Source organism: Vespula vulgaris, chromosome 18 (genome assembly GCF_905475345.1).
Source record: "Vespula vulgaris chromosome 18, iyVesVulg1.1, whole genome shotgun sequence".
Classification (NCBI taxonomy): Eukaryota; Metazoa; Arthropoda; class Insecta; order Hymenoptera; family Vespidae; genus Vespula; species Vespula vulgaris.
In genome coordinates this window covers 2,013,054-2,035,685 of record NC_066603.1, presented here as the reverse complement: position 1 = coordinate 2,035,685, position 22,632 = coordinate 2,013,054, and the positions used below count along the sequence as shown (strand labels likewise).

Here is a 22,632-nt window from a genome sequence, read left to right as displayed (position 1 = left end):
GAGTTTTATTCATAAACAAAACTGAATAGAAAGATTTATGTTTGGTTGATATAAATAAAAATTATATAAAAATAAAATACTATCTATATCGTCCCTAGAGAATTTAATGTTTTTAACGTGATAGTATTGGCTGTGATTAACTGTGAAGAACCGTTGTAATTCCTTATAATCATTAATTTTTTTTTATTATTGACACAACAACAACAATACAACAGCACAAAGATGACAAAAATTCTACGTATATTAAACAGAACACTTATAAATCATGAATTAACTAATATATTAATGAGACAAAATCTTAGATCTATGATAAATTTACCAAACCATTGTTACTCATCTGAAAGTTCTGATGTTAAGATTAAGAAATCAACTTTGTATCGTCAGTTGTATTCTAAAATTATGACTTGTGGACCATTATCTGTCGCAGAATATATGAAAGAAATTTTAACTCATCCATATGTTGGTTATTACATGAACAAAGATGTTTTTGGTCTTAAAGGAGATTTCATTACTTCACCAGAAATATCTCAACTTTTTGGAGAAGTATGTAGTTTTTATTAAGTTATTTCTTTTTTTTTTATGTGATATTCATTATTTAAAGATTATATGATTTTTAGATATTAGCTGTTTGGATTATTAATGAATGGATTAAGATCTCTAAAGATCCTTTTCAGCTTATTGAGTTAGGTCCAGGAAAGGGAACAATGATACAAGATATTTTACGAGTACATATTTCAAACTATATGTAATTATATAAAAAAAATAATCTGTACTATTAGTCTTATTAAATATTATTTTTTAGGTATTTAAAAAGTTAACATTTATTAACAAAATATCTGTTCATTTGGTAGAAATCAGTCCTGCTTTATCTACAATTCAAGCACAGAATCTATGTACATATATAGAAGAAAATAATCCTGCTGACTGTAAAACACAAACACAAAAAAATTCAATAGGTCATTATAAAAAAGGTATTACAGAAGATGGTGTAGAAGTATATTGGTATTATTCAGTTACTGATATTCCTAAAAAGTTCAGTGTGTTTCTTGCACATGAATTTTTTGATGCACTACCAATACATAAGTTTCAGGTACTTGAAATAGAAAGAAAGTGTATCACTTTTTGTTGTAACTATATCATGCATATGGTTGTTGCAATAAAATTTTAGAAAACAGATCAAGGATGGAGTGAAGTCTTAGTGGATGTGATTCCAGGAATAGAGGAAGAGAAATTTCGTTATGTATTATCTAAAGGGTCATCTCCTGCAGCTCAAGTTTATATATCTGTACATTTTAATTTATATATTTTACCCATTTATTTATTTGATACTATATACATATATTTATTTATATTATATACAACTGATTATTTTTCAGGAAAATGAATCAAGAGATCATGTTGAAATAAGTCCTCAAAGTTTAGTTATAACAGATTATATATCATCATTTTTAGTGGAATGTGGAGGTTTTGCTTTAATCATTGATTATGGTCACATTGGTGATAAAACAGATACCTTTCGTGCTTTTCGAAAGCACCAACTGTATGATCCCTTATTAAATCCAGGTTCAGCTGACTTAACTGCAGATGTTGATTTTTCATTAATACAAAAAATAGCACAAAAAGATAACAGAATAATATCTTTTGGTCCAATAAGTCAAAAAATATTTTTGAAAAATCTTGGAATCGATGTAAGATTAGAAATAATTTTAAAAAATTCAACTGATATTGAGAAGGAACATATTCTGTCAGGATATCATATGATAATGGATACTGATAAGATGGGAGAACGTTTTAAAGTGTTAGCATTATTTCCATATATTTTAAGTAAATACATGGACACATGGTTTGTCAATGGATTTAAACAAGGAAATAATGATCAGAATTAACAAAAGATACTTTTCACTTATTTTTTAACATAATTACATTCTTATAAAATTTATGTACAATTTATTAATGTTTATATTTGTCCCATATTTTCTTAAAATCTAAAACTTTTTCTCTTTGTTGTTCAAAGGTTTCCCTTTTTGGTTTTCTCCATAAATTATGATCTAAATCTAATATTCCACCAATTATTTCCTAGAATAAAAAAAGAAAAAAAAAAAGAAAAAAAAAAACAAACAAATTATATAAAGTGAAAAAAATTAATATGCAATATATTTTTCTGATGAATCATAAAAAGAGTATTGATTTACCTCTGCAAAATTGGTAGGGAACATGCGTTCATCTTCGATTACATGCGCATATCCATCATTATTTCCAAATTGCACCATAAAATATGGTAATCCATTCGGTATCGCTCTACGTAAATCCTTATTTCGTAAATCAACAATTTTTTTGTTGATAGCCCATTCAGTTTCGCATTCTAATAGAGCTTTCTATAAATAATATTAATTAATAAAAGTATTGTTACAAATCTTTTTGCTTTATCAGAAAAGTACAATTTCTTACTTTGAAATATATAGGTGCTAAATCTGCACTTTCATCGGGTAATGGAACACATTCCAATTTCATGTGTGGGAATTTATGACGATTCTTATATATTTCAAAAAATATTGGAGTTCGTTTAGAATCCATAAACATGTTGATTAAAGTTTGTTTGAAAATCTAAAAAAAAAAAAAATCTATTAAGGAAAGAGTCTTTGATGATATAAAAAACCGATTAAAAGTCATTTAAATATACCTTCATTTTTTCCCATATATCTTCATCTAATTGTAATTGGCAAGATATATGTTGTAAAGGTGTTAATACACAATGTCCAGTTACTAATGATACTCTGGTTGGAAGGCTAAGACAAATATGTGAATCCATAGTAATGATCATGTGCTTTATCATATTTTTGGATTCTATACACCACGAACACCCTTCCAAACTTTTTGATATTCTTTTATGTTCGTTAATCGCCTTTGCTTTATCTCGATCATCTTGTCTACTGTCTGTATCTACTCGTGCAATTTGTTCTTCAAATATATCATTCATATCCATATTCTAAAAATGGAAATTGTGTAAATATATAATTCCATTTATTTTATATCTAAAATTATTATCTAGAATTATGTACCTTCGACGCAATTTTAACAAATGTGGCATTATCATCATCCGCGGAACGTCCCTTCTCACGCTGGAACTAATATATGTAATTTTAATATTTATATGTCTAGTATTTATATATAAATTAATTTAATAATTTTATAAGTCTTACAAGTTGCTGCAAAGAATATTTATCGTCATCACCATAGTAACGAATTCGTTCACCAGAAACATGTGTCTCTACATTCTTATTCTTTTTAGATTTAGTTGAAGATTCTGGTTGACATCTTGGTTGTATAGGTCTTGTAACACCTATCAAATAAAATTTGGGATTAGAATAAAACATAAGAAATATATTATGATCTAATATATGTTTAACATTATTTGTACCTTTTGAATCAGTTCTTGAAAGAATGACATTTTCTGTTTTAGATTTGTCTTGCTTAGAATGTTCTCTTGCTTTTTCTAATTGTTCCTTTAAACGGTCTGCTAATTCCTAAAAAATAAATACTTTGTTAAAATCTATATTCTATATTATCTATAAGATGAATGTAATAATTTTTTATACATTATCACCCATTAATTCAGCTTTTATAATTTTTGCTCCCAATTTATTCATTTCTTCTTTGGTTAAAATGTCATTTGATTGAGTACTTGCATCAAAAACTTCGTTGTCCTTTTCAGAAATTTCTTCACTAACTGTTTCTACATTTGATTCTAATTGATTTTTATTTTTACCACTATCTTTTTGCCAATTTCTTACACGATGCGAATTTGATTTATTTAAAGTTGACGTATAATGATGATCTACATGATCATCTGTAGGTCTTTTATAATTTGGTTTACGTGATGGTTTATCAGATCTATGAGATTCATAGTTTTGTTCACGATCCCGATTTCTTGATTTATAACAAGAATGATCTTGTTCTGATTCTCTGTACCTATTAGAGTATTTATTATGATAATTTCTTTCATAAGGCATATGACTTTGTTGCAAATTCTTTTGATTATATTTAGAGCATGATTGTTCAGCTTCTGCTATCATCGCATTTATAGTTTCTAGAGACTATACAAGCAAATAAATATTAAATGTTAGTTAAAGATGTAAGATAGGTTTTCATATAAAGTTTTCAATAAACTTACACCCCATCTTTCAGCAGCTATTTCTTCTAAAGACTTTCCTTCTTCTAAAGCTTGTTCTTTTGCACGTTGCAATGATCTTTTTAACCAAACAGGATCCATTACTTTTTTATTGAGTGATTTTTTAGGTTCATTTTCAGGTAAACCAGTACCACCATCTTTCCAATATGGATTTAATTCTTTACTACTTTGTCCTGGCTTATCAAGAATCGAAGAATTGTTATTATCTTTTTTCTGTAATTCATGCTTATTACTTTGTATATCAGATCTAGATATACATGGAAATAAATTGCCGAGGGTCATCCATTCATCTCTTTTAACAGGTTCTTTCTCAATATTATCAGAAGTAGTATTTTGTGTAGATTGTATAGTTTCAATAGCTTTCTCAACCCAAACTACATTATCACTGTTAGTACTACTCTAAAATATAATATTATATACATATATATATATACATACAAAAGTTATACAAATTTCAAACAGTATCAAGATGATAAAAATAGGAATGTTTTGAATTAATATCTACATCGCTTGAAGTAGAGGTACTACGTTTCTTCTTCTTCTTCTTACTCTTTTTTTTTTCTTTTTTATTATGTTTCCTTTTTTTATTTTCTAAACTTTTATGTGACTTTTTATAAGGAGATGATTCATCAGATACCATATTGACCTACAAATAATTTTATTTACATATTTAATTTATAGTTTATGAACAATATAAGAAATGTATTTAAATATATATACATACCACTTAAATAAAATATTTAGATTAGAAAACACGTATTAGACATCTAAGTACAATAAATAATGTTTATCCATCACTTCTCCATTGACTGTGCGCAACATATATGGCGCTAACATTCGGCGCGACATATGCGGAAAAAAAGAGAACTAACTTGCACATCATGGAACCTTAACCCTTCTTCTCATTTATCAAATATCTACACATATATATTACAGCATTTTTTTGTGAATAAATATAAATCTATAAGCCGATATTATTATATTACACAAATTAAATAACAAATAGTTATTTCTTAATAAATATTTATACTTACTATATAAATAATTTCTTTAGCAATAGAAAAATTCCTTCAAAACATATAAACGTTTTTTTACATTTGATTAATGTTACTTGTATTATCTTCTTCTGCATTCGTCTAAAATAATATATAAATCAGTAAACAATAAATCAGTAATATTGAGTTGGCCAAAAAGTAATCGCGTTTTTTTTTTGTAATAAACATACTTCAGTACATACTATATATATATTTTGAAACGTAACTAATTTCATTCTAAATCGGAAAAATTCATTACGTAATTTGATAGCTGATAAGTTCAAGCTTCTCTTAGAAAAAGAAAGTGCGCGATTTTGTTTGTTTGGTACCAACGTTAAATTAAATTTCCGAAAAGGAAAAAAAACTGTGCAGGTTCAAAAAAATTTGTGTGATATGTATAATACAAGTGCTTTCAAATTACGTTAGTTGATTTGATAAATTTCGGAACGGTGATTTTAATTTTGTGGATATATCATGCTTAAGAAGACCAATCGAAGTTGATGAAGAAAATGATTCCTTTTTGAAAGGTATGCTAACAGGCAATAAAAAATGGATCGTTTACAACAACGTCGAAAGAAGAAGTTTATAAGGTAAGATGAATTTTATGAAAGCATTTAAAAACAGATTTTTATCGAAGAAAGGTTATGCTGTCGTGGTACGGTTTGATTTGATTTTGTAATTTGTTAATTGCAAAATATATTTTGTAATTTAGATTTTGTTTTAATTTGGATGTGTACTGTCATCGATTGGATAAATTACGCGATCAAACAGAATGATAATATGATTTTATGCTTCAATAAAATATTGAATCATTATTTTGAATGTTGAAAAAAAAGTTTAGAAATGGCGCGAAAGGTCTATAGATTTGAAAATTCTTCTAAAGAGAAAATACGAAAAGTTTAGTATAATTTAGATAGATAATTATAATTATAAATAATTCATAATGCTCTAATTAGTAAATTAATAATGAATATATGCATAATCTCCTTATAACTATAAAATACAGTTATTAAATATGTAATATAAATATCCAACAATTAGATATACAATATATAATGAATGTTTTCCAACAACTTGTAATTATTTAAGATCTTGACATATCCTCTAATAGAATATAAAAAAAAAATAGGATTATATTAAGACGATAAATGTACAAGACACAAAAAGTTTGAATAAAATATTTTTTATGATAGACTTTTTAATGTATATTTTTAATGTATTTTTATGTTAAATTCATTAATATACAAACGTGTATGTAACAAAAAATAAGAATGGAAGACATATAATCCCATCATTAATGAATTGCAATTGTAATAAAAAAGTAATTAATAAGTTATTCTATAAATAATAATCCTTACGATATAAACAATTATTTATTATCACAATATATATAAATTATTTCTATCACACAAATACGATTTAGAAATTTCAGGATAATAAAAAATCGAATAAAATCATTGAATAAAACTTTCGATTTCTTTTTCCCGTATGATCCGTATCTAATGGAAAAGTAACGTAAAATAGTTACTATAATAAAATTATAGTTCTCAAAGATAAGAGTAACCGTAGGTATATAATACTGTAGGTCTTGAGTATCGAGTCAGTTAAATAATGAATCGACGATACATACTCGTTCTTATAAATTCTATATGTTTGACACCAAGAAAATTACATACTCTCGATCTCTAGTAACTTTTGTTCTTTAAAAATATATCTTACCTATGTGACAAGAACATTTGATGAATGATTGATACTTACTCCCTTCTCTTTAATTCTATATAATCATATTTTCGGATAAACGTAGCTCTTTGATTATTTTATGTTGACTTTCTCAATAAGAGAAAAAACTTTTCCCTTCTTCCTGGTTCGATTATTTCAGAATGCTTTGTGCTTTTGAAACACTATGGACTCTTTCGATCACCCTTACTACAAGCTCAACAAAAGACTATTATTACTTGTAGGACAATGGCCATATCAGGAATCCAGTGAACGTCGTTTTCGCATTTTCATTGTGTCCTTCTCATTATTCAGTTTTCTTTTTACACAGGTAATAACACTAAATCTCTTGATATAGTGTCTCTGTATGTATTCATTAAATTCCGATTACATACTATTAGCTATAGATATTCTTGTTTTTTACTTGTAACGGAGATATCGAAATTATTATCGAATCTATGGCACCTGTATCTGCAGTAATGGTTGGCATCATTAAATACTATACTCTCCAATTTAACAGAGATAAAGTAAGTTTTTTTTTTCTTTTTTTTATATGAAATTTTCTTTGATTATTTCACTATATTACTTCAATATTAATTTTTTTTTCTCGACTGTGCCTTACACGTTCATTTTTTTATTACAAATGTATTATCATTAAAAAATAATCTACATTTTAATTTGAAGATCATTGGTTCTCTTCATAGATAAAACAACTTTTGAATCATTTAATACACAATTGGAAATTATGTAGGACGAAAGAAGAATTGGAAATTATGCATGAATTTGGAAAAGAGACTAAATTATTTACTTTTTGGTATACAAGTAAGGTTTCGATTTACCGCAAACAATGGAGTCACTTTTTTTTAATATATTGCATATTGTTAATAATAATATATATTGTTTTTTTAAAGTATATATATATACATGCATGACGATGTTTCTCATACTACCATTTTTTCCACGTATCATGGATTCTGTCGTACCTTTGAACGAGTCTCGTCCTTTAAAACCAATATTTAAAGGCGAATATTTCATCGACGAGGACGAACACTTTTTCCCAATTTATTTTCACATGAGTATATGTATAGTGATTTCTATAACAGCATTAATTACAGGAGATACACTTTTTTTGATGTTTAATTCCCATATTTGTGGTATATTCGCAGCAGTTGGGTAAGAAGAGACTCATTTCGATCGTTCGAATATTTTATGATTCTCAGTGACATAACTCATTCAATTAGAGAATTACAGATATCGTTTGGAAAACTTTTTAAAGGATCAAATCGATTCCAAATCCTCCTTAGATAATTTATCGGAACATAAGTGTCTCGAAAATATTTTATATTCTATCAGAAATCATAAAAGTGCATTAAAGTTAGTATATCATATATACATTAATTATATATTATATTAATTATATATACAATATAGTAGATTGAAAGTCTCTGGGTAATTTTGAAAATCGAGTACTCTTTTTTCCAAGTATTCTTGTAATTAAATTTGCGGAAAAAAATTAAAGTTTAGCCTACCTTGTATATAACAATGTTGTATAATTACATATGATTAATATGGTTCTCCTTTTTTTTTTGGGAAGATTTGCCGAACTCATCGAGTCCTTTTACTCGTTGTCATTACTTCTGCAAGCTGGCTTGAGTTTGATATGCATGAGTATCTCTTTGTTCGAAGTAATTGTTAATTTCTTCCTTTTTTTTTTCTTTGTTGTTAGGTAATACTTCTAATATTTTTGTATTCTCTATGTATAGATGTTGATAGTTGTGGAAAATAGAGCAGAATCGTTCAGATATTTCAATTTTGCAGTTGCTCAATTGGTTCATCTTTTCTGCATGTGTTATCCTGGTCAAAGAATGATAGATTATAGCACCGATATACATATTAAAGCGTATGTATAATATTAATTTTTATAGAAATATTCTATTTGCAATACAAATTGTATATTCGTTTATAGATATAGCGGACTCTGGTATGAAGCACCATTGTCAATACATAAATTACTGATACTGATAATACGAAAAAGTTTGAAACCATCTTACTTGACTGCTGGAAAAATATTTATATTCTGTTTAGAAACATTTGCTATGGTAGAAACTATATAATCGTAAATATAAATTACAATAAGTAAAATATATTTAATAATTATTAATATTACTTTTTTTATTTTAAGATTTTGCAAACTGCTACTTCATATTTTATGGTAATTTCATCGGTTCAATAGTTATCAATATAATAACAATATTAATAATTTATAGTTCTAAAATATATTACCTTTGTATTCACGAATAATAATTATTTCATTTATTACATTCTCGTACTAAATTATACGTGATAACTATTTTTTTAAGTCTCATAGATATTTTATTCATTATCATCTGTGAGTATTAAATTGTATGTAAAAAAAGAAAAAAAAAATTAACAAGATTAGAATATTCACAATTTTACAATTGCAATACGAGATTTTATACAGAAACGAAAAAAAAGAATTTACCTCGGAGTAAGATATTTTTCTTACGAAGAAAAAGAACACGAAATAGAAAGCACAATAAAATGACAGTTCTAAGAGACTAGTAACCAATAGATACATATGTACACTGGACAAGAATCAGTATCGAATCGAATTGAATAAAAAATTCCATGACAACCACTTGTTCCTATACATTCGACGCTTGATACCAAGAAAATTATATAGCATTGTATCTAACATTCTATCTAAGGAAATTATATACCATTCCATCGAAGTTTCGTTCTTCAAAAACATATCTTATTTGCATACCAAACACAATAGAGGAATGATTGATATATGTTCTCTTGTCTTTAGTACTATAGAATCATATTTTTGGATGCAGAAACCTCTTTGATTATTTTATGACGACCTTCACATAGAGGAAAGATCTTTTTCCTTCTTCCTTCGATTATTTTAGAATACTTCGTGCTTTTGAAATGGACACTTTCGATCACCCCTACTACAGGCTGACTAAGAAATTATTATCATTTATAGGACAATGGCCCTATCAGAAATCCAGTGAACGTCGTTTACGCAATTTTATTGTGTCCTTCTCATTATTTAGTTTCTTCTCCACACAGGTAATAACAGTAATGTATCTTTCTATAACATCTCTCTTTGTGTGTTTATTAAGTTCCGATTACATACTATTAGCTATAGGTATTATTGTTTATTACTTATTACGGAAACATCGATATTCTTATCGAATCTATGGCACCTTTGTCTGCAGTATCGGTTTGCATCGTTAAATACTTTACCGTTCGATTAAATACAGAGAAAGTAAGTTCATTTTTATATACGTATAGAATCCTTTTTGATTATTTTAATATATTACTTCAATAATAATTTTTTTTCTCGACTGCGAATTACGCATTAATTTTTCTATTACAAATGTATTATCATTAAAAAATAATCTACATTTTAATTTGAAGATCATTGGTTCTCTTCATAGATAAAACAACTTTTGGATCATTTAATACACAATTGGAAATTATGTAGGACGAAAGAAGAGTTGGAAATTATGCATAAATTTGGAAAAGAGACTAAATTATTTACTTTATGTTATACAAGTAAGATTTTAATTTGCTGCAAACAATGAAGTCATTTCTCTCTAATATATTGCATATTGTTAATAATAATACATATTGTTTCTTTCAAGTGTACATATATGTATGTATGACCATGTTTCTTTTGCTACCAATTTTTCCACTTGTCATGGATATCGTCGTACCTTTGAATGAATCCCGTCCTTTAAAACCAATATTTAAAGGCGAATATTTCATCGACGAGGATAAACATTTTTTCCCAGTTTATTTTCACATGAGTATAAGTATAGCGATTTCTATAACAGCGTTAATTACAGGAGATGCACTCTTTTTGATGTTTAATTCACATATTTGTGGTATATTTGCAGCAGTTGGGTAAGGAAAAGACTCAATTCGATCGAACATTTTATGAGTCTCAATGACATGACTAATTTAATGAAACAATTACAGATGTCGTTTGGAAAACTTTTTAAAGGATCAAATAGATTCCAAATATTCCATAAATAATATATCGAAAGATAAGTGTCTCGAAAATGTTCGATATTCTATTAGAAATCATAAAAGTGCATTAAAGTTAGTATATCATATACACATGTATATATATAAAATGTTAATTATATATATAAGATAGATTAAAAGTTCCTAGATGATTATGAAAAATGATTACTTTTTTCGAAGTCTATTAAACTAATTCTTTTTAATGTAAACTTTTTTGTAAACATTTAAGAATTTTTAGCCCTACCTGTATATAAGAACATTATATAATTATGTAAAAAATCTAATTAACGTTTGTTCCTTTTTCTTTTTCATATTTTTTTTTTTTTTGGGAAGGTTTGCCGAACTCATTGAGTCTTTTTACTCGGTGTCGTTACTTCTACAAGCTGGCTTGAGTTTGATATGCATGAGTATCTCTTTGTTCGAAGTAATTGTTAATTTCTTCCTTTTTTTTTTCTTTGTTGTTAGGTAATACTTCTAATATTTTTGTATTCTCTATGTATAGATGTTGATAGTTGTGGAAAATAGAGCAGAAGCATTTAGGTATTTCAATTTTGCAGTTGCTCAATTGCTTCACCTTTTCTGTATGTGTTATCCTGGTCAAAGAATGATTGATTATAGCACTGATATACGTATTAAAGCGTAAGTATAATACTAATTTTGATATTAATATTCTATTTTCAATACAAACCGATATTTGTTTATAGATATAATGGATTATGGTATGAAGCACCATTGTCGATACATAAATTGTTGATATTGGTAATACGAAAAAGTTTGGAACCATCTTATTTGACTGCTGGAAAAATATTTATATTTTGTTTAGAAACTTTTGCAACGGTATGGACAATATAATTATTAATATAAATTACAATGTATAAAATTTATTTAGTAATAATTATTGATATTATTTTTTTCATTTCAAGATTTTACAAACTGCTACTTCTTATTTTATGGTAATTTCATCGGTCCATTAATTATCAATATAATAATAATAATAATATTAATAGTTTATAGTTTTAAAATAGTTTAAGATAATCGTTCTATTTATCACATCCGTGTACTAAATTGTACGTAAAAAAAAAAAAGAAAAAACAATAAAGAAGAAAAGAAAATGTACTAAATTGAATGTAAAAAAAAAAAAGAAAATTAAGAAAATTAGAATATCTACAATTATGTAATTGCAATTTGAGCTTTCATACAGAAATCAAAAAAAAGAATTTACCTTGGAGTATAATCTTCGATATTTTTCTTTCGACGAAAAAGAACACAAAGTAGTAAGTACAATAAAATGATAGTTCAAAGAGACTAGTATACAATAGGTACATACACTCATAAAAAATCAGTATCGAGTGGGATTGAATAATAAATTCTATGACAACTACTCGTTTCTATACATTGGACGTTTGACATCAAGAAAATTATATACCATTTGGTCTAACAGTAAGTTTCATTCTTCAAAAACCTATCTTATTTGTCTGTTAAACCCAGTAGAGGGATGATTGATACTTGTTCCCTTTTCTTTGACACTATAGAATCATATTTTCGGATAAAGATAGCTTTCTGATTATTTTATGTTGATCCCTCCCAACAAGGGAAATCCTTTCTTCCTTCCTTCTTCGATTACTACAGTATAGTTTATTCTTTTGAAACACCATGGAGATTTTCGAGCATCCTTATTATAGACTTAACAGACGTCTCTTGTTACTAGTAGGACAATGGCCTTATCAGGATAAGTTCGATCGAGTTTTTCGTATGTGCTTTGTGATTAGCCTGCTGATTAGTTTTGGTGTTACTCAGGTAATATATCATTCTTAAATATACATTCATATGTATTCATTTATTAAATATTTATTTTTCTTGTAAACTTAACGATAGATATCCTTATTGTACACTAATGGAAACGTTGATACATTGATAGAAATTATACCTCCTATAACTTCATTGATAACGATCATCTCCAAATATTCCATGTTTTATATATCCAGAAATAATGTGAGTTTGTATAATTACATTCTTTTCTTCTTTTCGTTAAAATCGAGATATACACTAATAATATGTATGCGACGAAAATCTTTTTTATTTTGTCATAGATTAAAAATCTTTTCGAACGTATAATAAAACATTGGAAATTATGGGAGTCCAAAGAAGAAATTGATATCATGCGTGAATATAGCGAGGAAGGACAATTGTTAACTTTTTTGTATACATGTAAGATACGCAGACATTTAATATAGATTATCACTAATAATCTTGTTACATAGATAACATTATTTTTTTACCATCTACAGCATATATATACTCGTGCATGACGTTGTTCCTTTTAATGCCATTTTTTCCATGTATCATGGATGTAATTGTACCATTAAACGACTCTCGACCTTTGAGACCAATATTTAAAAGCGAGTATTTTATCGATGAAGATCAACATTTCTTCCCAATCTACTTTCACATGAGCATAGTAATCGTTATTGGAATAACAGTATTAATATCAGCTGATATCCTTTTGTTGGTATTCAACTCACACGTTTGCGGTATATTCACAGCAGTGGGGTAACAAATATTTCATAAAATGTCAGATCATGTCATAATTAATTTTTGTTTATATTATAATTTCCTCTTTTTTTTTTGTAACTTCATCGATTACAGATTTCGTCTGGAACATTTGTTAAAGAGTCAAACTGATTTGACAACTTTGTTAGATCATCGTTCTCGAAGGATATGCTTTGAACATATCATTCGTACCATTGAAATACATAAAAGGGCATTAGAGTTAGTACATAAAGATTAATAATTTTATGTAATTAAATATTTAATTATGGTTAAATTTTTTTTTTATTTTCTTGTTTTCTTCTTCTTGTTTCGGTTTTTTCAAAAGGTTCGCTGAACTCATTGAATCTTCTTATTCGTTTTTTTTACTTTTCCAAGTTGGCTCGAGTTTGGTGTGTATGAGTCTTTCTTTATATCAAGTAAGTCATAATTATTTCCTGTCTTCTTTTCCTTTTTTTTTTTTAGATATCGTATCAATCACTTTAATCATTTGCATTCTTATTATAGATACTAATAGTGTTGAAAAAATCGAGTGAAGCGTTCAGATATATAGCCTTTGCAGCTGCTCAACTCGTTCACATTTTTTGCATGTGTTATCCTGGTCAAAAGATAATCGATTATAGCAGCGATATATGTATTAAAGCGTTAGTAACATAATTGATAATAATGCTAAATATTCTATAATTATTCATTTATTTTTATATTAATCATTTTTGTTTTTATAGGTATAGCGGACTGTGGTATGAGGCACCAATCGAAATACACAGATTAATATTATTAGTAATCCGTAGAAGTCTCCAGCCATGTTATTTAACTGCTGGAAAAGCATTCATATTTTGTTTAGAAAGCTTTTCGACGGTATGATACTATAAATGCTAATTCTATACAAAAATTTGTTTGTTTCACAACGATCAATTTTTCTTTTCAGATCGTGCAAACTTCCACTTCGTATTTTATGGTAATTTCATCGGTGCATTAGCTGTCAATGATATTAATTACTTATAGTTATTATATAGTTATAATACAACGTTATTACTTACATATAGATAGACCTTTCTGTCATGTTACTTGTCGGTATCGACTAATCACGTGCAATAATCTTTACACGGTGATAATTCTCGTTTGAAGATCATGAAAATCTTCTTTCTTGAAAATTAGATTAGAATTGTATTAACTGGAATTAAATATATAAAAACGAAATTAAGAACATATATTGGTTTAAGAGTATAATACATATACAGCACTAAGTAATTAAAAAGACAAATTGATATGAGAGTACAATGAATACACGGTGTTAAATATGTGATAAGACAGTAGTGAGTAGACTTATTCGTAGAGAAAAAATCAATTAAATAATAGATTTGATTTTGTATAGGGAACAAAGATCTGAAGCTTTTCTGAAGTTAAAGAAAATTACATACTTTCAAGTTTCTTTTTCCAATCGGGAAATATCTTTTCTTGACAGTCACTTGACAGCAAATTAATACTTGTCTATTCGACGTGATACAATATGCAGGTAACACGAAGGGGATTCTCTATGAGAAAAAAGAGCTCTGATTATTTTATGCCGATCTGCCCAGTGAAAGGGGTACTTACATCGATAACTTTAGAATGCTTTATGCTTTCGAAACGTTATGGACACCTTTGAGCACCCTTACTATAAAGTTAACAAACGTCTGTTAGTGCTGATAGGGCAATGGCCTTATCAGAATTCGAATGATCGTTTTTTTCGTAGATTCATAGTTAATCTTATATTTACAATTTTTGTTATCACACAGGTATTAACAAATTTAATATATGACTGTGTATGTGTATGTAAGTATATGTAATGAAATTTTAATTAAGTTATTGTGTTAACTATAAGATTATCGACAGATAGCATTGATTTGTTCCTGTAATGGAAATATCGATGTGATACTCGAAAGTATACCATTTATATCTTGTTTTATCATTATCGCAATTAAATATTACACCTATCAGATTCAGAAAAGTAAAGTAAGTTTTCTTGTAATTAATTTAATAGTTGAAATCAATATAATTGTAAATGATCATATTTCAGCTCCCTTTTTTCATGTAATTTCTTCTCTCTTATATTACTTTTTTTTTTTTTTTTTTTTTTTTTTTTGTAATTGTAACAATAAATGTAAAATATATTTTTAATGTAGAAATTACTTTTGCAGATTCAAGATCTTTTGAAACACATTGTTAACAATTGGCAAATATTGGAAACTCGAAAAGAAATGGATATCATGCACCAATTTGCCAGCGAAGGGAAATTTCTCACGTTCGGATACATATGTAAATATTCATAAATATTTATTGTAGAAAATAATTTCTTTTCTTAGATGAAGATTGATACCTTTTTTATAGTATATATATACACTTGCATGACGATGTTCCTTATTACACCAATTTTTCCACGTCTGATGGATGTCATTCTACCTTTAAACGAGTCTCGTCCTTTGAGAAATATAATTAAAGCTTATTACTTCGTTGATGAAAACGAATATTTCTATTCGATTTATTGTCACATGTGTATAGAAATTATTATGGCAATTACAGTACTAGTTGCTACGGATACTTTATTTTTGGCTTTTAATTCACACATATGTGGTTTATTTGCCATAGTAGGGTAAGGAAGATTTCTTCTTTCCTGTAAAAATTTTAGGGATATATATATATATATATATATATATATATATATATATATGTATTTTATGGCATTATTAATTTTAAATAAAATTGTAGATTTCGTCTAGAACACTTGTTGCACGATCAGTTCGATTCACAAGTTTTATTGAATAGTCAAACAAGAAAAATGGTTTTCAATGACGTAATACATTCTATTAAAAATCATAAAAAAGCATTGGAGTTAGTATGTACCTACATTTAATATAAGTTAATATATAAAATTATATATAGTTACTTACGTATATACGTAAATATTTTACCAAAAGGTTTGCTGAACTTATTGAATCTTGTTATTCAATATCTTTTCTTATGCAAGCTTTTACTGGATTGATATGTTTGAGTGTTTCTATGTTCCAAGTAAGTTTTTGTTTTTTTATTTCTATACTGAAAATATATCTTTCTCTCCTTCTTCATATTTATTTTTATAGACATTAATGTTGCTGGATAAAACAACAGAAGCACTTAGGTTCTTCACTTTTTCATGTGCTCAGTTTGTTCACTTTTTAAGTATATGTTATCCAGGTCAAAGAATGATAGATTACAGTACTGGAATACGTATTAAAGCGTAAGCGTGATATAACGAAGCAAGATTTACTATTAATTAATTTTTATCGTAAACATTGATCATTTTTATAGGTATAATGGACTATGGTACGAAGCACCAATTGAAATTCATAAATTATTGTTATTATTAATACGAAGAAGTATGGAACCTTGTTACTTGACTGGTGGTAAAATATTCATATTTTGTTTAGAAACTTTTGCGAAGGTATACTAATTTCGAAAATCCATTTGTTATACTTTACTTCACTTAATAAGTAATAATTTTTTTTTTTAAGATCATGCAAACTTCCGGTTCGTACTTCATGGTAATTGTATCAACGTATTAGCTATGAATAATATTAATTATTTATAGTTATTCAATACAATGTCTTTACTTACACAAAAATAGAAATTTGAATCGTGTTACCTGTTGATATTGATTAATTATTTATAATAATTCTTCGATTTACAATAATCTTTTAGTGGTTTTTCTGGGCAGATATAAAGGAAGCTCTCAAACAAAATTATAATGTACGATATCTGCAATGTATTCTCCGTTTTGTTTTATTTTTCTTTCTTACACATTTATATATAGACGCGAAGAAAATTATGGTCTTTTCGAAGTCAGTCACTTCTTTCGTGACAAGTATAGCATGTGCGATAAGTATGAATCAACCAGTAGTAGCTACCCCTATATTTTCTTAATATCCATATAGATCAAAGCAACGATGTTTACCTCAAAACGTAACTAATGCATTTGAACAAATTTCTTTTATATTTCTCATCCAAGTGTTTGATTTGATATTTTTTTTTTCTTTTTGACATAGTTTAAACAATCTCGATCATTCTATAGTTTCAAATTCTTTTAATGAATTGCTTTTTGAACTATAACAAAATAAACATTAAACGGAATCACAATATATATATGTATATATATTTTTTCTTTCTATTAATAATTTTAAATAATTCGTTTTCTCTTCCTGAAATCTTCTTATTAATTTATCCAATCACTAATCATTAATTTAACGAGAAGAAAAATTATAAGAATAGATTTCTTATCTTTGAAATAAACGATTTCGTTCTATGGGAAAACCGATATTTCTTGAAAAATAGCGACATTGAACTACTATCTATACTAAAATGCAAAGCATCAAGTAAATGACAAGATAAATTACTTACTACAATTCAAACGTTTACTGTAAAGATAAAATTACATATTTTCAACTATAGTTTCTCTTATAACAAAGACATATTTCCTTTCACGGAAGATCTCTAACATATAATTAAAATAGTACTTTTTAAACTCTTAGTTAGAGACATGATCTAAAAAAGAATAAAAATGATAAAGGTTCAGTCGTATTATTAATTATCATATGTCTCAAGAATAATAATAGGTTCTATATAAATTCACTGGATATTTCTACGACATGTGACTCGAGCGTGAACGACGAACGGTTCTGAATATTTTACATGAAACCAACCCCCTCATAGTAGGGGAAACTTCCCTTATGCTCTTTAGAAAACTTTGGTTAGAATAAATCGTGTCTTTGTCACGATGATATGGATATCTTTGAGAGTGGTTTCTATAAGTGTAACTATCGTTTCTTATCTTTTCTTGGATTGTGGCCTTATGACAAGTCTCGTTTATATCGTATTTATCTCGTTAATATCATGTTGTTGTCATTTAATTTACCCCAGGTGATTGATTCCTTCTTTCTCTGATATCATGTATCCCATATGAAACGTCAATTAAAAGGATTCACATTGTACTTTATATGTTTAATTATAGTTTCTAAGATTGTTCACTTCTAAGGAAGATATAGATGTTATATTAAAAGTTATTCCTGTTTGGGGTATATCAGTGAACACCGTTATCAAATATTATACTTATCATTTAGGTCTGTGTAATGTAAGTGTGCGATTAAGATTGGAAACTATGATTCTTTTTATTTCTTTTTTTTTGTTGTTTTTTCTTCCAGATGAAAACATTATTAAATGATATTATCATTGATTGGAAGATTTGGAATACTGAAAAAGAAGTTGAAATTATGAAGATGTACGCTAAGGAAGGACGATTTTATATTTTAATGTACACTGGTAAGAGTCGATTCATTCATAAATTACATGATTATTTTAATAAGATATTATCTTTTTTTGTTTTATTTCTTTTTTATTTTTTCTAGGATATGTATACTTTACCTCGATAGTATTTTTTAGTATTGCCTTCGTGCCACGTCTGATGGATGTAATTCAACCTCTTAATGAATCTCGTCCTTTGAAATTACCCATTTTATGCGAATATTTCCTTGATCAGGATGAACATTTTTATTTACTTTATTTCCATCTGCTTATTTCGCTATTAATCACTGTAACAGCTTTAATAGCAGTCGATACCCAACTTATGATCTTTACTTTTCACGTTTGTAGTGTATTTGCGGTCGTAGGGTAAGACAAACAACGATTGATTAATTACCTATTTTGGAATTAAAAATTATTTCAAGATGAATTTATAAATCATAGATATCGTCTGGAAAATTTTCTAAAGGATGCTTATGGAATAGAGAATTGGACTAATGATCAATGTAAAAAATATACAGAAAATCTCGTCTTTTCCATTAAAGGTCACAAAAGGGCTATAGAGTTAGTATGAAAACAGAGATCGCATGTGTCATTAAATTCACATGTTTAAAATGATTTTTTCTACTAAAGGTTCGCCAATTGTATCGAATCAACGTTTTCATATTCTTTGCTTATACAATGCGGTGTCAACATAACTTGCATGACCATTTCTTTATATCAGGTGAGTAGTTTTCTTCTATATATATATATATCAAATTATTGATAATTGTATATCAATTTGATGGGCATTATAGATTACCAATGAATGGGGGGAAGAATTACCTGAAGTTTTACGATATGCTACCTTTATAGTTGCTCAACTATTCCACATATTTTATACTTGTTATGTTGGACAAATGATGATAGATCATAGTGTTAATATAAGTGAAAAAGCGTAAGTTTGATTAAAAAAAAAAAATTGAATTAAGTCATCATGACTATGTCATAATTCAATGATATTTAACAGATACAATTCAATGTGGTACGAAGCACCAAAAGAAATAAATAAATTATTATTATTAATAATGAAAAAAAGTATCGAACCATCGAATTTGACTGCTGGAAAAATCTTTATCTTTTGTATAGAAAGTTTTTCATCGGTAAACATAAATTCTATTAATTAATTTATAATCAATCGAAATGTATAGATAAATACATATATAAAAACCTTGTAATATATTATTTTCTTCTTTTTAAGATCTTACGCACGTCGACATCATACTTTATGGTACTTTCGTCAGTACATTAATCGAGAGCGATCTTTAAAAAAATTGTAGTTTTATTTATTAAAATGCAATTCTCTTGTTTACCTATAAAAACAAGTTTTATTCTTTAACAAAACATTCACTCCTACAAATATTTTCAACTATTTTCAAACACTACACACACACACACACATATATATATATATTTCTCTCTTGGTACCATCAAAGGCAAACGAGGTACTAACGTGAACTGAGGTAATAAAATGATAGATAGGTACGAGACGAAGTATCAACTAAATCATTAATTGATTCTTATATCATTGCTCGTTAGAAAGACTCTCTTCTAAGGAATATCAAACGTCACATTGTAAGGAGATAATTAAAACCTGTCTTCTTCGTTAACATCCAAAGAACATAATGAACTTACAAAGATGTCTGTTATTTATCTGTCCTCCTTCAATGATACATAATAACTGTTTCTCGTACGCACGAACTTGATATCTTTTGCCCAGTAGTCTCTGAATATTTTATAAAGAAACGCCCAGCTAAGAGGGAAAGAGAGAAAGACAGAAAGAGAGAGAGAACTTTCTTTAGCTTCTTATAGAATCTATTCTTCAGAATGTTAACTTCATCACTACGACATGGATATATTTCAACGTCATTTCTATAAGCTCAATAATCAATTATTATCCTTAGTAGGTTTATGGCCTTATCAGGATAAAAGATCTCGTTTATCTCGTTTATACTTTCTAAACATTGCACTGGTATCTTTTAACATGACACAGGTGATCATTCATAAACACTATTGCAAGAAAAATATAATAAATCAGACTTAATATTACCATGACTTTTACACAGATATTTCAATTGTACACTTCTAAAGGAGACTTTAATATCATTATTGAAATAGTCCCGACTATGGCAACGATGATAAACATGGCGATCAAGTATTATACTTATTACATCGGTATGTTCAATGTAAGTTTGTATAATAATTCAAGTAATGATTGCGATGAATTTGATTCTTTATGATGTTCTTAGATAAGAAAACTTTTGGATAAAATGATCATCGATTGGAAGATGTGGAATACGAAGGAAGAAATAGAAATAATTAAAAGATATGCTGAGGAAGGTCGTCTCTATACTTTGGCATATACCAGTGAGATATCATATTTTCTACTTAAGAATAGTCATATATATATATATATATTATTTTTTTTTTAGTATACATATATATTAGTACGATATTGTTTTTATCAATATCGTTTCTACCTCTTTTTCTGGACATAATTTTACCTTTGAACGAATCACGGCCTTTGCAACCAATTGTTTTAGGCGAATATTTTATCGATCAATCTAAACATTTTTATTTTATTTTCTGCCACATGGCTTTAACAATTCTACTCGCTATGACGATTGTAATAGCAACCGATACTCAGTTCTTCGTTTTCACTTCTCACGTCTGCGGAGTGTTTTCAGTCGTAGGGTATAAAAATATTAATTCTTCTTTCCTTTTTTTTTGTTTTTCTTTTTCTTTCATGTTTTCATAATAATCAAAATCTGATGTTAGTAACTGGTGCAAAATGAATTAATTGTAGGTTTCGTTTCGAACGATTAATGAAAAGTGATACTACTACGAATAAATATTTTAATTATCCAGAATCATTCAAATACGTTGCATGTTCCATCAAAGGCCACAGCAGAGCTATAGAGTTAGTATGATAAATCGAAATACTCTAGCTAGGACGTTGGCAAGTTGTGATTGAATTTTTTCAATGAAGGTTTGCGAATCTCATCGAATCATCTTTCTCAACCCCTTTGCTTATACAATGTGGAATAAACGTAGCTTGCTTGAGCGTTTCCTTATATCGAGTGAGTGTTGTTCCATAGATTACTTTAAAATAAAAAATAAATTTTAAATTAATTACATTGAATTTACAGATGACAATGTTGTTAGACATGTCCACAGAAACATTCAAGTATGGTGCCTTTTTAGCTGCACAATTATTTCATATATTTTGCATTTGTTATTCCGGACAAAGGATAATTGATCATAGTAGTGAAACCTTTTTAAAAGCGTATGTAAAAATTTCGATAGCAATGAAATATTTTGAAAAACATTTCAAATAATTTTTATATCCTTAAAGATACAATGGTCTATGGTACGAGGCACCGATAGAGATAAGAAAATTATTACTCTTGGTAATAAAACGAGGCATGAAACCTTCCAAATTGACTGGTGGGAAAGTATTTGTCTTTTGTCTGAAAGGTTTTTCAACGGTAAATTAATAACATATACATGCGTACACATAAATACATTAATATACTTCTAATAATTCATTCTATCTAATATTTTGTACAGATCGTTCATACTTCTACCTCATACTTCATGGTGTTATCTTCGGTGAATTAATCAATAAATCCTACTTAAATCCTACTTGTAATCCAGACATGGAGGATTATATTGATTCTTTTTACCACATCGTTCATTAAAATATATCGAATAAATGAAACGGAAAATATGAAT

At 27.4% G+C, this 22,632-nt stretch overlaps 6 protein-coding genes and 1 long non-coding RNA gene across 8 annotated transcripts; 5 read left to right on the top strand and 2 right to left on the bottom strand.

Moving 5' to 3' along the window:
• The first annotated feature begins 136 nt into the window (after positions 1 to 136).
• On the top strand, positions 137 to 2,178 carry LOC127070489 (protein arginine methyltransferase NDUFAF7, mitochondrial). Its single transcript, XM_051008559.1, has 5 exons — positions 137 to 543; positions 618 to 725; positions 803 to 1,090; positions 1,169 to 1,285; positions 1,377 to 2,178. Exons 1-5 carry the CDS (start codon positions 223 to 225, stop codon positions 1,884 to 1,886), a joined length of 1,344 nt encoding a protein of 447 aa, XP_050864516.1. The 5' UTR covers positions 137 to 222; the 3' UTR covers positions 1,887 to 2,178.
• Positions 1,896 to 5,403, bottom strand: LOC127070488 (CWF19-like protein 2). 2 transcript variants are annotated; one of them, XM_051008558.1, is made up of 12 exons: positions 5,224 to 5,403; positions 4,914 to 5,150; positions 4,695 to 4,835; positions 4,172 to 4,588; positions 3,597 to 4,094; positions 3,419 to 3,524; positions 3,201 to 3,340; positions 3,060 to 3,125; positions 2,681 to 2,986; positions 2,449 to 2,604; positions 2,193 to 2,375; positions 1,896 to 2,076 (listed from the first exon to the last, which is right to left on the bottom strand). In XM_051008558.1, the coding sequence occupies exons 3-12, from the start codon at positions 4,827 to 4,829 to the stop codon at positions 1,951 to 1,953; spliced, it is 2,133 nt and encodes a 710-aa protein (XP_050864515.1). In that variant the 5' UTR covers positions 4,830 to 4,835; positions 4,914 to 5,150; positions 5,224 to 5,403; the 3' UTR covers positions 1,896 to 1,950. The 2 variants fall into 2 exon arrangements, with proteins under 2 accessions (XP_050864515.1, XP_050864514.1); XM_051008557.1 differs by having other exon boundaries at positions 4,914 to 5,106.
• A 26-nt stretch (positions 5,404 to 5,429) lies between these two features.
• LOC127070543 (uncharacterized) lies at positions 5,430 to 20,210 on the top strand. Its single transcript, XM_051008650.1, has 27 exons — positions 5,430 to 5,813; positions 7,103 to 7,270; positions 7,347 to 7,466; positions 7,644 to 7,761; positions 8,758 to 8,839; positions 11,335 to 11,425; positions 11,504 to 11,640; positions 11,706 to 11,838; positions 11,925 to 11,954; positions 12,321 to 12,441; positions 12,710 to 12,798; positions 12,877 to 12,993; positions 13,092 to 13,209; positions 13,290 to 13,551; positions 13,648 to 13,770; positions 13,877 to 13,967; positions 14,056 to 14,192; positions 14,274 to 14,406; positions 14,477 to 14,518; positions 15,745 to 15,846; positions 18,762 to 18,879; positions 18,966 to 19,227; positions 19,303 to 19,422; positions 19,492 to 19,582; positions 19,656 to 19,795; positions 19,868 to 20,000; positions 20,099 to 20,210. The coding sequence occupies exons 2-27, from the start codon at positions 7,127 to 7,129 to the stop codon at positions 20,147 to 20,149; spliced, it is 3,105 nt and encodes a 1,034-aa protein (XP_050864607.1). The 5' UTR covers positions 5,430 to 5,813; positions 7,103 to 7,126; the 3' UTR covers positions 20,150 to 20,210.
• LOC127070494 (uncharacterized) lies at positions 10,037 to 11,448 on the top strand. The gene is made up of 4 exons (XM_051008571.1): positions 10,037 to 10,237; positions 10,410 to 10,527; positions 10,617 to 10,878; positions 10,954 to 11,448. The coding sequence occupies exons 1-4, from the start codon at positions 10,169 to 10,171 to the stop codon at positions 11,132 to 11,134; spliced, it is 630 nt and encodes a 209-aa protein (XP_050864528.1). The 5' UTR covers positions 10,037 to 10,168; the 3' UTR covers positions 11,135 to 11,448.
• Positions 15,747 to 17,017, top strand: LOC127070492 (odorant receptor 67c-like). Its single transcript, XM_051008567.1, has 5 exons — positions 15,747 to 16,180; positions 16,297 to 16,419; positions 16,506 to 16,596; positions 16,668 to 16,804; positions 16,876 to 17,017. The coding sequence occupies exons 1-5, from the start codon at positions 15,894 to 15,896 to the stop codon at positions 17,015 to 17,017; spliced, it is 780 nt and encodes a 259-aa protein (XP_050864524.1). The 5' UTR covers positions 15,747 to 15,893.
• Positions 16,455 to 17,959, bottom strand: LOC127070496 (uncharacterized). Its single transcript, XR_007784529.1, has 3 exons — positions 17,210 to 17,959; positions 16,953 to 17,129; positions 16,455 to 16,785 (listed from the first exon to the last, which is right to left on the bottom strand). It is a non-coding gene; the product is annotated as an uncharacterized LOC127070496 (long non-coding RNA).
• LOC127070542 (odorant receptor 4-like) lies at positions 20,021 to 22,499 on the top strand. Its single transcript, XM_051008649.1, has 8 exons — positions 20,021 to 20,890; positions 20,964 to 21,083; positions 21,147 to 21,264; positions 21,330 to 21,591; positions 21,704 to 21,817; positions 21,887 to 21,977; positions 22,047 to 22,183; positions 22,253 to 22,499. The coding sequence occupies exons 1-8, from the start codon at positions 20,747 to 20,749 to the stop codon at positions 22,392 to 22,394; spliced, it is 1,128 nt and encodes a 375-aa protein (XP_050864606.1). The 5' UTR covers positions 20,021 to 20,746; the 3' UTR covers positions 22,395 to 22,499.
• The last annotated feature ends 133 nt before the right edge of the window (positions 22,500 to 22,632 follow it).

Coding starts and splice junctions, on each gene's coding strand:
- LOC127070489 (XM_051008559.1), top strand. CDS start 223: ATGACAAAAATTCTACGTATATTAAACAGAACACTTATAAATCATGAA. Junction 726..802: donor TGATACAAGATATTTTACGA/GTACATATTTCA, acceptor ATTATTTTTTAG/GTATTTAAAAAGTTAACATT. Junction 1,091..1,168: donor TACCAATACATAAGTTTCAG/GTACTTGAAATA, acceptor ATAAAATTTTAG/AAAACAGATCAAGGATGGAG.
- LOC127070488 (XM_051008558.1), bottom strand. CDS start 4,829: ATGGTATCTGATGAATCATCTCCTTATAAAAAGTCACATAAAAGTTTA. Junction 3,525..3,596: donor CTGAATTAATGGGTGATAAT/GTATAAAAAATT, acceptor TTTATTTTTTAG/GAATTAGCAGACCGTTTAAA. Junction 3,341..3,418: donor TTCAAGAACTGATTCAAAAG/GTACAAATAATG, acceptor TTTATTTGATAG/GTGTTACAAGACCTATACAA.
- LOC127070543 (XM_051008650.1), top strand. CDS start 7,127: ATGGACTCTTTCGATCACCCTTACTACAAGCTCAACAAAAGACTATTA. Junction 14,407..14,476: donor GTTTAGAAAGCTTTTCGACG/GTATGATACTAT, acceptor TTTTCTTTTCAG/ATCGTGCAAACTTCCACTTC. Junction 19,796..19,867: donor GTTAATATAAGTGAAAAAGC/GTAAGTTTGATT, acceptor GATATTTAACAG/ATACAATTCAATGTGGTACG.
- LOC127070494 (XM_051008571.1), top strand. CDS start 10,169: ATGGCACCTTTGTCTGCAGTATCGGTTTGCATCGTTAAATACTTTACC. Junction 10,528..10,616: donor ATTTACTTTATGTTATACAA/GTAAGATTTTAA, acceptor GTTTCTTTCAAG/TGTACATATATGTATGTATG. Junction 10,879..10,953: donor GGTATATTTGCAGCAGTTGG/GTAAGGAAAAGA, acceptor AAACAATTACAG/ATGTCGTTTGGAAAACTTTT.
- LOC127070492 (XM_051008567.1), top strand. CDS start 15,894: ATGAAGATTGATACCTTTTTTATAGTATATATATACACTTGCATGACG. Junction 16,420..16,505: donor AATCATAAAAAAGCATTGGA/GTTAGTATGTAC, acceptor TTTTACCAAAAG/GTTTGCTGAACTTATTGAAT. Junction 16,597..16,667: donor TGAGTGTTTCTATGTTCCAA/GTAAGTTTTTGT, acceptor TTATTTTTATAG/ACATTAATGTTGCTGGATAA.
- LOC127070542 (XM_051008649.1), top strand. CDS start 20,747: ATGGATATATTTCAACGTCATTTCTATAAGCTCAATAATCAATTATTA. Junction 21,084..21,146: donor ATTACATCGGTATGTTCAAT/GTAAGTTTGTAT, acceptor TGATGTTCTTAG/ATAAGAAAACTTTTGGATAA. Junction 21,592..21,703: donor GGAGTGTTTTCAGTCGTAGG/GTATAAAAATAT, acceptor AATTAATTGTAG/GTTTCGTTTCGAACGATTAA.